This window comes from Prosopis cineraria, unplaced genomic scaffold (assembly GCF_029017545.1).
Source record: "Prosopis cineraria cultivar Desert tree isolate PC_DT_omini unplaced genomic scaffold, ASM2901754v1 PC4, whole genome shotgun sequence".
Lineage (NCBI taxonomy): Eukaryota > Viridiplantae > Streptophyta > Magnoliopsida > Fabales > Fabaceae > Prosopis > Prosopis cineraria.
This window is the reverse complement of record NW_026555335.1, coordinates 40,997,491-41,010,401: the sequence shown is the minus strand read 5'-3', so window position 1 is coordinate 41,010,401 and position 12,911 is coordinate 40,997,491. Positions and strand designations below refer to the sequence as shown.

Below are 12,911 nucleotides of genomic sequence, written 5' to 3'. Positions count from 1 at the left end.
AGTTCACTAGCTCTATTATTTTTTATTTTTTTAAGAGCTTCTTTTATCTTACTATTGCGTATCTTTTAATAGAATGACAAATTCTATTTTTCATAAGTTATTAAATTCTCCAAGTTACTAGACAAGTCCCCTCCATCATTGATAAGTTCATAAAAGTAGGTCCCCAATTTGTTTTTAATATCACTATTTATAAATAAAACTCTTCCTTCTTTATCCTTCATGTATCTTACTTATTTCAAATTTCTTAGCTTTTTACTACTACAAAATTTGCTTCTTGATACATGTGGCTTCTAGTATATGAAACCATGCAAATGACTTTCAAGTATCAATTTTATACTCTTTAAATTTTATTCGTGTGTGTAGACAACCCATCAAACTGAGTTATAATAGTGGAAAGTTTATAAGGGGCGACTCAAAAATTTCAAAAGAAAGGTTACAATATAAATTTTTTTTCTAGTTTTAAAAAAATAAATTTATTATGCTTATAATATAGTATAAAAATTCGGGTCAATTGGTTTGATTGAATTGATAGTGTTAAGCGAGTGATTTGGCTAGTTTAGTAAAATGTATTATTTATAATCAATTTAATCAAAATTGAATTACTATTTTAATTATTAATTTTAAATAATGATATAATTATATTAAATATTTTTACATTAATTAAGAAAGAGTTATTCTCACGGATATTCAATCAGTTAAAAACAAAAAAAAAAAATAAAAAAGGTCTTGATAAGAGATGATGATGATGGAAGACAGGTGGATGGAAGCTGGAATCAGTCACAATGATCCCAACTGGGGTAGGTGGGCACATCGAACGAGAGCCAAAGTCTGACAGACGGACTTTATAGAAGTAAAAGAAAGGAGGAGAGTACTTTGCCGTACTGAGCAAAACGACAAGGCGTAGGCGACTCAGGAGGAGTGGGCCTCCCATGGCTTGTCGTTCATCCCTCCTGCCCCGAGATATTCAGCCTTCCAGCTGGCCTCCATTACCTCGCCCACTGCTTCCCTATCTCTATCCTTTCTTATTTTGCTATAATGCTATTATTCTCTGCCCCTGTCCTAAAATATTACTCCCTCCTATTTTATTTAAATGACACATTTTAAAAATAATTTTTAATTTAAAAATACAAAATATTTTATAATAATATTACTCCCTCCCTAACTTGTTTGTCGTATTTTTAAAATGGATTTAGGTTTTAATTTTGTTCCTTGAACTATTTTTACAACAATATTTTTAAACTATTTATCATAATAATATTAATTATAAATTAATTAAATTAAAATAATATTGTCTCTAATATTTAAACATCCGTTAATTATATCGGTGAAACCTACTTTTTATAAATTAAAATATAATTTTATTTTTAAATTATTCTTAGATGAGTTATGTTGCTCTCATAATTTAAAAATTATAAATATTTATTAATTATAATTAATGAGACTATTTTTTGTTATTCAAAAACTAATTTAGCAACTAAAATAACATTAAAACAAAAAGTACTTTTTATGATTTCTTTCAAGGTAACAAATATTTATAATTTTTAAACAATAATGATAATATTGTTCAAATTTTATTAGTTTAGGGGGATACAACTCATTTGAGAATAATTTAAAAATAAAATTATATCTTAATTTATAAAAAGTAAGTTCTATTAATACAATTAACGGTTATTTAAATGATGCGACAATATTATACTGATTTAATTAATTTAAAAACAGTATTATCCCTTTAAAAATAATTTATAAATAAAATTACAACTTGACTCTTTTAAAATTAGATAGGCAAATTGCAAACAACTTGTTATTAGAAGTATTCACAGAAGAGTTTGCACGTGACTTACAAAGCAATCTGAGTTTCGTCTCTCGCTTTTTTTTTTTTTTTTTTTCAAGCGGCCCTTCCTTAGAAACAGGAGCCCAGGAAGGAGCGATGGGCGTCAAACTTATCCAGTGAGCAGTAAAGGGACCGACAGTGATAATTACTGGTGGCGTGATGAGGGGCCCTTCCGTAATTGCACACCACGCGAAAGTCTCCACGATCACCTTCACGTCTCTATAAATACCCCCGACCAGTGGAATGAGAGCACAAAGCATAGATCCCTTGGCCTCTTGCACGTACTCCAACATCACCACCTCTTGTCTATCTCTCTCTGTGTATTAGCCATGGCATCGCGCCTGCTTCTCGTGCTGGGAATGATGCTGCTGATGGTGTCCCTTGCGCGGGTTTCATGGGAGCTGGAGATCTTGGAAGGGCAAATGGAGGAAGACGAAGACCACCATGCCGTGGCAGTGAAGGACGGGAACAGAAAGCTGATGCAGAACATAGGTGTGTTATAATAACTTGTGTTTTTATTTTTTTGTTTTTGTGGTCTCATGTGAATGACTGAATGCGTGGAATGATGGAAGTGCAGATTGCGGAGGGCTGTGCGAGGGAAGATGCAGCGTGCATTCAAGGCCGAACCTGTGCAAGAGGGCGTGCGGGACGTGCTGCGTGAGGTGTAAGTGCGTGCCGCCGGGAACTTCCGGCAACAGGGAGCTTTGCGGCACTTGTTATACCGATATGACCACCCACCGCAACAGGACCAAGTGTCCTTGATTTCCCTTTACGCTTCCTCTTTCTCTTTTCTTCTCTGTACATTTCTCTGCCACTGTTCTTACTGTCTTTTATCCATGTCTCTCGTAACTTCTTATATTTCAATATCAATGATCGTGACCCAAAAAAAATAGTGTTATTTTAAAGTCAATAATTCAAAATCAGGTAAACAACCTAATAAAAAAATGACATGGAAATTCGGATTAACTTCGATCTGTTAACTAGTTGGCGATTTAACAAAATATGTCGTCTATGACAAGTGTTCTTGGTTTAACTATAATTTTAATTATTAATTATTAAATTAATGCCTTAAAATAGTCAATCACAGTATCATGTAAGTACCATAATTATTTAAAAATTGTGAAATTTATTATTTCCAGTCACGTACCGGCTAAGTCTTGTGCATATCTTATTTGGGATTCGTTGTTACCTTGCCAGATCAATTCTTTTTTCTTAAAATCCGGAAACCCCCACCCCCCCCCCCCCAAAAAAAAAAAAAACTTGTGGGCTTTTGATCTCGAATTGTCCTGGAAATAGTGGGGAGAGGGTGCCTTCATTCTCTTTCTCTCTCTTTCTCTCTATTTCTCACCTATCCCTTTTAGAGTAGAGGTTCAACGATTTAAATTTAATTTTATACAATTATTATTTTAGTTGTAGATGAAGATGTATAAATAAATTTAAATTATTAAAATTTAATTTAAATAAATTAAATTTATAATATTTTATATAAAATTAAAATATTAACTTTATTAAAATTTAAATTAAAGTTTTTTACTGTCTAAAATATTCTCACAATCGCAATTTGATAAATTAATCATTTAAGAAATTTAAGTATTATTTAAAAGTGTTTTTCTTAACATACTATTAAAAATTGAATCGTGAAATGAGGTTTAAGGGGTCAAATCTTTATAGAAGGAAAATAGGGAGAAAAGAAGAGGAGACAGAGTCTCCTTGGTTCAAAGGACCAGGTAGGGAGAACACAAATGCTCTCTTTTTTTAAAAAAAAATATTGGGACTTCTTTTTTTTAAAATTACAATATAAATCATTGTATAAATAATAATAATAATAATAATTATTATTATTATTAATTTATATTTTTTTAAAAAAATTAATTAATATGTAGATATCTTAACAATTTTACATTTTTAAATTGTATTTTTAAACTTATCAATTTTAACATTTAATTTATTTAAAATATTTATATTTAATTACTTAATAAAGTAAAAGTATAAAGTCTTTAAAAGGAACATTGAACAATGAAGTTCAAAAATTAATAATAAAATATGATAAATTTATAGAAATTAAAAATTATATTATTTTAATTAAACATAGGAATTGTAAAAGTTTTTTTAAGAAGAAACTAAGTTTATATGAGAAGTTATTACAATGTCATTTTTATTTAACATTCATGATTTTCATCTTGGCCAGAATAATATTTATGACTTGATATATAAAAAAAAAAAAGGACTCTGGCAACAGTGTCTTCATTGGATGTCAAAAATGATGTATTGAAGATAAATTGTAATCTTTCAATCAACTGAATCTATTTTTACGTCAAATCAAATATTAAATTATGGTCTTAAATTTATAAACTTTCCAGAACTTTAAATTAATATGCACGTAACATCCCTGACATTTTAAACTTGATTAAAAAATAATAAAAAAATATTTTTAAATTGTATAACTGATAAGCTGAATCTTTAAGATATTATAATTTCACTAAATTTTTCTAAATTTTGTGTAAATAAAATTTAAGATAAAAAGATTATTTACTTTTTATTAAAAATAATAAGTTTCAATCATAACTTTTATTATGTGAATCGTGAGCTTATGTAATTTTTGTTATTGAAAAAACAAACTCTAATCACAAATTTTACTTAAGAAACAATAACTTTTGTTTTGTAGATTGTAAAAATTAAATAAAAAATCATAACTTATTAAGTATAATTTTAATTATTAAAAAATAAGTTTTCAAAATAACAAATCATATTCACAATATTTATTTAAGGAATAAGAATTTTTATTTAAAAAATTATAAGAATTGATCAAAAAATTATAATTTATTAATAAGAAAAAATAATATTTTTAAGTTAAAATTTATTGATACAGAAGTCTTTAAAAATTTTAATAAAATTATAATATTTTGACAGATCATATTATCATTTATATAATTTAAAAAATTTTATTTATCATTTTTTTTCAATTAAAAACCTCCCTATGTTTTATTTTTATTTATAAAACCTCCTTCTCTTAACACGACCGTTAAATTACTAATGGACTTTTGTTTTTATTCTATTCAACAGCCGCATTTAAATGGTCAAAAAAGGAAAACAAATAATAATCGCGCAGATGCCACCATTGCTGCCTCTTCGCCAGATGAGGTTGTTCCGCAAGTCTTTCAATTTCTTATGGATTTTTATTAGTGAAAACAAATAATTTCACTTTATATTTATGAACAATATTTAAAAATTATAATTTCACTTAAATGTTACTCCCTCTGTCTCAAATTATAAAATATTTTTAGATAAAATCTTACATACTAATAAATTTTATTAAATATATTAAGAAAAAAGAAAGAAAATTATGGAGAAACAATTTCTTATTTCATCACACGCCTCCCCGTCCAAGTAACCATGTCCCCTGAGGCCGCTACGGCCACCAGTCCCATCGTCCTTCGCCACCACTAGGCTGTTACTTTGTTTTCTTCGTGAGTCTAAAGCCAATTTTGGCGATAAGGTAAATGAAGATGGGTTTGTGGTTGGGGATAAGAATGAATAAAACTGAAACGAAATTAAAAATTAAATCAAATTGAATTGAATTTTTATTATTCAATTCAGTTTTTTTAAAAAAAAATATTTTGATTGATGAATTCGATTAGTAAGATTTAAAATTAAATAGACTGAACTAACTAAATTATCATGTATATATAATTCATTAATTTATAAATTATATTTAATTTATTAATTACTTTATTTTATTTATTCTTTTAAATTTTATACTTAAATAAAAGTAAATGTATATTTTGAGAAGTTGAAACCCTAGTCCTTAATAAAATGAATTACTATCACTTTACAAGTTTAATTTTATATATAAGTCTTGTCTATTAAAGTAAAAAAAAATTAACAAAATTAGTCTAAATCCAAGCAGCCTAACATGAAGCCCATAATTAAATTAATTGACCAAACTGAATTGTTAAATTTCAGTCTAGTCCTTATTTGATTTGATGTGGTTCATATATTTAGTATTGTTCAGTTGATCAGTTTTACATATGTTAAAACTGAACCAACTAATACTCACCCTTAGTTGGAGATAGTGAACCCATGGGAAGAAGACAATAGAAGTATTCATTTATCTTTTTAAAAGCCGTGTTACCAAATTAAACATGATATGACAATTCTGTTAATAATTTAACAATTCTGTTAAGAAAAGAGTATTTTATGCATTAAAATAAAAGGTTAGGGTTCTTTAATTGACTATTAAAAGTTAGGCATGTTATATAATCTTGTCCAAAATTTAAGAAAGTTTTATATATTTTAGTCTAAATTTTAAGAATATTTTAATAATTTCTCATCTAGACTTGATTTTCGTAAGGCCTCGTGCTTTAACAATTTTTCAGTCCTTTTAGTCAAATATCTTTATTATCTTTATACTTTTTTTTTAAATTTAAAGGGGTACTCATATTTATTATTCAATAATGTCCTGAATATAATTATTTATTACTAATAAGAGGATATTTGTAGGTAAAAATTAAAAAATATTTTAAAAAAACATACCTTTTGACCCCTATACTTTTTTCGTATTTTGTTATAAATCTCTATATTTTTTTTGTGTTTTAGATCCTTATACTTTCATTTTTTGATATTTCATATTAATTCAAAATTCTTACACTTTATTTATTTTGTTCATTTAAGGACCTAAAACATCAAAAAATGAAAGTATAAGAATCTAAACCATAAAAAAAAATACAAAAATTTATAGTAAAATACAAATAAAGTATAGAAATTAAAAGATATATTTTTTCAAATATCTTTATTATCTTTTTTGGTGCTCCGCCGGTAGCAAGTTCAAAGCAGCTTTCGAATGAAATTATTTTCCAATAGTTTATCTAGTTATCGTTAGATTGTAGAAATAAAAATTAGATACATAACACAAGGCTGCGATAGCAATCATCCCTTCAAGGATGTTATTGAGGATGCCAGATTAATACTCCATAAGGACTGGAATTGATAGGGACGCGGAAGCAGAATCGTGCTAGTTTAGGGACAGAACCCTGAAACAACAAAAACACAAGAACAAAAAAAGAAAGGGACGAAATTTATGACGGAAATAAAGAAAGGTATGAAGTAAACAATAGGATAATGATCAAGGAGAAGATCCTCTAGAGCACCTGCCTCTAGGAACCTCAACCTTCGAAGACACCACAAGAGTTGATCACGCTCTTGATCACGTCGGTTTCTCACACGGGATACCACCACAAAGCACTAAGGCTCACAAGAGTTATAAACTCTAAAATGAATAATTTCATTCAACTTCTGTGTTGTTTACAATAGGGAGTATGCCTAATTTATATAGGCTTATAGAAAAATATTTCCTAAAATTAAAACCCTAATTTCCTAATACTAAAAGGAGAAATAATGATAAAATATTTAGCCACATAATTTAGGAGATGTGATCCTAAAATTATGGGATTACAAAATTTAGAAATTAATATTATAATTAATTCTAACCTTTGACTAGACTCAAAATAGAAAATCAAATCAAAGGACCATTAAAATAGGAAATAATTTAGGAGACAATCAAGGGATCATAAAGGATTTGAAATCACGCCACTCTTGACTTCTTTACTAGGGTTTCATGTCTCCTTGCATGCAAGAGGCTCAACTTGTAGTCTTCCTTGCATTGGGCTAAGGTCTGCATCTCTTGGGCTTGACTCTTCATGAGTTTGGATCTTAAATACATTATACACATATAGATGCTCTCCTTTGGACTTGAGGGGAGTGCCCCAATGCTCTCCAAGCTCTTGAACTTCTTGCACAAGACTGAACAAGGCTTGCTTCATAGCTTTGGTTCGGGCTCTTGTCATTGGACCTCCAATATGTTGCAATGGGTCTTTAGGTACGTTGGATTGGAAGTATTGAGCTCCTTCTATGTCACCATGCTCATGATTACCATCCTCAGGCTTCGTTGCCATTAATGTTATGTCACCTGTGCCATGGGGCCCATCAGGAATGCTACTGTTAATTACTTTGCAGGGACTGTAATTATTTTACTGATTTGCTAGCTAGATTGTCTCATAGTATGGAGACACACTTCTGTACCTAGGATCTTCCCCCATCTCTTATGCAAGAGGCGGTGGTAAATGATAGGATTTAGTATGATGACTTTACTGTTTTGTAATCTTTTCTGATTAATTTAGTCATTTACATAATTCAATTGTACATGATATGAGAATAAAAAAAAATGTTATTTCGACCTTCTGTCGGGCTTGTTTATTGGGCGACACTAGTTCAAAATAGCTACTGGACTTGTAATCTCCCCCCATCTCTTACACAAGAGGCGGTGGCAAGTGATAGGATTTGGTACGATGACTTTACTGTCTCGTAATCTTCTCTGATTAACTTGCTCATTTACATAAATGTCTTCTTATCTTCTGTCGGGCTGAAATTGTGGGCCGAAAAATTATCTGTGGGCCGAAAAAAGACAAGAAAATAGAAGAGGCCATGTTAATGACACCTTGTACTTCTCTCCATCAAACTAGGCTCAAAATGGCCAAAATAGAATAGGCGGCTCTTGCACGGTTAGTCAAAGTTTTATACGTTTTTCAAGGGGGGAAAAATCACATGAATTGACTGAAACAGTAAATTGGATCGGTGCAAGTTTCCTAAGGAAGCTTCCCATGTAAAAAAAAAAACAAAAAAGGTAATTTCATTTTACATTATGGTGCATTTTTAGTTCTTAATTTTATAGAGTTTTATTTTAATTATTTAATCTTAACAATATAAATTTTATTAACAAAAAATTCTTACATTTAACTTTTAAATACAAATAAAATATTTTTAAACATTAACATATTAAGTTTAATATTTAAAAATAATAATAATTAATGCAAAAAAATCAGAAAATAAGATTTTTAATATTAAAAGAATGAAAAGATATTTTATAAATATAATGAATGGAACTGAAATTATATACAATGTTAAAAGATCAAAGATATATGTTAGCCTTTCATTTTGCATCATCCCATATTTATTAAAGGAACTAGTCCAATACATTTAGATGAGAGCTTTTTAAGTTCATTTTATGAGATTGATATTTATTAAGTTTTTTATATTGCCTTTATTTTCTAAATTTGTCTCTTCGATTTCTCAAAGGATTAGTAGAACGAAGGTGAGGTTAGGATTTTTGTTAATTTTCGAATAAAATTAATGATCTTGAGCTTTCTTTTCACTTTAACAAGAAGAAAAATATCATTTCAAATCGTCATACTTTGATTTTTTTTCCTTTAAGTTTTTCCTTGTTTCTCTTCCTTTCTTTTGACCTGTCTATAATGTTAATTTTTTTAATTTAAAAAAATTCATAAAAATCATGAGTTGGCCAAAACAATATTTATTTGTTGATATGGACTCATCGCTATTAAATTAGTTGATGATTTGGGGAAAGTAATTTAGGCCAGTTCGATTGTTGATTGTTCAAGTCCATGTCAATAAAATAAATATCATTTGGGCCAACTCATAACTTTTGTAGTTATTTTTTAAATTAAAAATACTAATGTTGGCTTGGCTTTGGGATTCAAATTCAAAGCATTGTGCCTTTTGAGGGTTTGCCAAATGTGCCAGAGGACTTGATCCTCAAAATAAGCAATAGATCAAACAATCATGTAGGTTCTTAAAGTCTTTTATTGAAATTTCCTTGGAGTGCCAAAGTTGAATAAGAAACAAAGGGTAATGCATAAGGTTTGATTGCATTGCTACTGAGTAAATACAATCGGTGCACCATTGATTAGAGGAAAAAGCAAAGTATAAAGAACCTAGGAAGTCTAAGCTAAGAGAATAAAATGAGTCATGTTGGGCGATCTTGAAATGCTGTTAAGTTAATTGTTTGAGTTCTTACATTGGGGCAAGTCAACTTGAGTGTGTTGAGTTTTTAGAGAGTGTTTGAGAGAGTCTTTTAGTTTCCTGATTGTTGCCTTTTATAAAGAAAGGCAACAATACGCTCCTTTAAATTCAAATTTCGGCAATAAGGAAAGCAGGCAATTAATTGTGCCATTAGAGCATCGTAGGTGTGCCTCATTGTGAGAGTGGCAAGATTGAGTGCTCCACATTATTCAAGAAGTAAGGAGATTGGCAAAACTAAGTCATTAAGCTTTTAAAATGCAACGTTTCATTTAACCTTTGTAAGGCTAACTATCATTGGGCCTTCGCCTTCTTTGGTTTGGGCATCGCTTGTAACATACTAAAATGTATTCCTCGATTAATTAATCTAACAAGAGATAATTAGGGAAATTTAATGGTAAATGAATTTAAGGATAGTTAGAGAGAATAATAGACTTATTGGGCTTTGTCTATAACCTTTGGAGGTGGTATTAAGTGGTTTGGGCTGTATGGACCTAAGTGGAGAAGTAAATTGTGGTTTTCTTTCTCTATATTATTTGTCATGACAAATGGCCAATTTTCTAATTTAATGAGGTGTTTGAATGTTTGAAGAAATAGAAGGAAAGGAAGGAGAAAAGGAAAAGGGTCAAAGGGAGATCATTTTTCTTTGCTAGGGCATGAGATTGTTGAAGTTTTGGGAGGACTTAGGGTTTATAATCACCAAGGTAAGTCTTCCTTATCATTCCTCTTCCTCTCTACTTAATTTTTGAGTTAGAGTTTGCAACATCCTTGATTTTCTAAACTTAGTTAATTAAGCTTTATAAGGGTAATTAGTGAATTGATGAGGTGTGTGGTCAGAAAAATCTAATAAGTGTATTTGATTTTAATTTTAGCCCTAAACATGGTTTCAAAGTGTGGTCGGGCTATTCGGGCATCAAAAGTGGAGAGAAAGTGAAGAAAAATCCTCAGTGTCACATGCTGCAATGTGAGGAATGTCTATTGCGACACATAAAGATAATTAGTGTGAACTAGGCCTCTTTGTACCATGCATCGCGGCAGGAGGCTATGTGCACCATGATGCACGATTAAAAATCTGCATTAATCAATTTGTGTCTGTGTGCAAAATCAGAGGAGAAGAAAGCTAGAAAAAAAAAGAACACAAAATTTGCTCTACTAGGGCATGTACATTAAGACCAGTGGTGATGCTGTAAAGCTTCTCAACACCTAAGGTAAGATTGCTAAGCCCAATCTCTTTCCTTTACTTCCATTTTTGTGAAGAGTTGAGTTAGAGTTTGAGTTGGGATAGTAGTTTTCGGTCTATATGAGTTATAGGATCGAACCCATTGGTTAAAATGGATATAATGCAAGTTGTTTGAAGTATCTAAGTCCTACATCAATACTTTGTGATTGGTTAATAGTTGGGAGACATTAACATCTGAATTTCATAATAAATGAAGTTGTTGGGAGTATTTAATGCTCATTAATGATGGTTTAATGACTCATTATTGATAATGTTGGTCAATGAAACTTAATAAACCCATTGAGTATGATTGAGTGTGAGTTATGAGTTTGACGAAAAGGGATATATGGAGTTTATGACCCATTGGTTAAAATGAGATAATGATAATATCCTTGTGAAATGACTGTAAACCATTGATTTTTGCATCATTCAAGCTTGAAAAGAAGCTTTGAAAGTTGGTATTGTGAGAGGTAAATTTTTGATCTATTAAATGTTCAAGGCAACCAGAGGAATCTAATTTGGATAGTTGTATATTAATTAAATAATTATTGAAAATGATGATTTAAAACTTGTTTGATGTTTAAAAAGTTATTGATGTAATTTTGATAATGTGGTAAGTTATGTGTGAAATTGTGTTGAAAAAATGAAAACTTTATGCATGATGCACCATAGTAGGGTGCATTTAAATTTTTGTTATTGATGTCAATAATTTTAATTATAACAAAACTTTGAGCGGGTCTTTTACCTTTTTATTATAGTTATTCTTTCCATGATTGTAGTTAAAGCTTTTTGATTATAGTGTGATTATTAGTATGGATTATTCCTTAATTACCATGATGGTTTTGATTATGTGTTGGGGTAACAAGAACGAAATTACATTGCTATTGGTAACCTAAAATTCAAAGTGCCAAATCGAGTTCAAACACATTGCAATTGCTATTGGTAACCTAAAGTCCAAAGTGCTAGATCCAATCTAAACACATCACAATAAAGAAATATAAGAGGTAAAACAAAGCATTGAAAATAACTTATAAAAAATATAAATAAAAGACTATCCTTTTTTTGTTTTTGGCCTGCAAAATAAAAAACTATCGAAGTTTAAAGATTAGAAATGATATATGTATATTGTTAACCTTTAGAAGTTTATGTTATTTTATCACATTTTCCTTAGATTTTAATCTATTTTAGCTCAATTGTATATGTTTTTATTGCCCAAGTTAGGAAAATGTGCATTTTATTTTAGGTTTGTATTCTTACTTTTGATTTGATATTTTTAGCCTAATCTCATGTTATTTTGGTTGAAATTTCAATTAAAAGCATTTCTGGAGTTTTGTGGATGTGTTTGGAAGGCTTTTGGATGAAGAAATCAAGCACAAAATGAATGATTTTCGTTAGCTGCAAAAACAGTGCAAAACTACCAAAGTCGTTCTAAAGTCGTGACTTTTATCCGTGACTTTTGCCGCTGTCAGAAAAATGCTGCATTTCATTTATCAGAAATTAGTTGGCTATGACACATATAAGCTGAGAGCTCCATCTAGAATGCATTTTTCAGACTTTTAGACACATTTGGAGCTTGGTTGTGTGAGGGTTTGGGCATTGGAAGAGTTAGGATTAAAAGATTAAAGCTTTGAAGACATTTGGAGCTCTTCTTCTTTGATTTTTCTATTCTTCTTCCCTTTCTTATCTTGTAATCTGAAATGAGTCCACTTATCTTGTATATTTGTAGCTTATGGATGATTATGAGTAGCTAAACTCTTTGTTCTAGGATTATTTAGAACCCTTATATGGATTAACACTATGTTCCTCCTCTCTTTTTGTGATTAATGATATATATGTGTTTATTTTACTCTTTCCTTAATGCTTCTAAGTGATTGGCCACCATTTAAATATTAGGTTCACTTAATTAATGCTTGAGATGGCTAGGTTGAGTGTAAAATTTGGATAAAATTGTGTAAGAACTTGATATTTGTATGTTGAATGGATGGTTTT

The 12,911-nt window shown here is 29.7% G+C and overlaps 1 protein-coding gene across 1 annotated transcript; it reads left to right on the top strand.

The window, feature by feature from the left end:
• The first annotated feature begins 2,078 nt into the window (after positions 1-2,078).
• LOC129310130 (snakin-2-like) lies at positions 2,079-2,687 on the top strand. Its single transcript, XM_054951995.1, has 2 exons — positions 2,079-2,323; positions 2,409-2,687. Exons 1-2 carry the CDS (start codon positions 2,161-2,163, stop codon positions 2,591-2,593), a joined length of 348 nt encoding a protein of 115 aa, XP_054807970.1. The 5' UTR covers positions 2,079-2,160; the 3' UTR covers positions 2,594-2,687.
• The last annotated feature ends 10,224 nt before the right edge of the window (positions 2,688-12,911 follow it).

Coding starts and splice junctions, on each gene's coding strand:
- LOC129310130 (XM_054951995.1), top strand. CDS start 2,161: ATGGCATCGCGCCTGCTTCTCGTGCTGGGAATGATGCTGCTGATGGTG. Junction 2,324..2,408: donor AAAGCTGATGCAGAACATAG/GTGTGTTATAAT, acceptor ATGGAAGTGCAG/ATTGCGGAGGGCTGTGCGAG.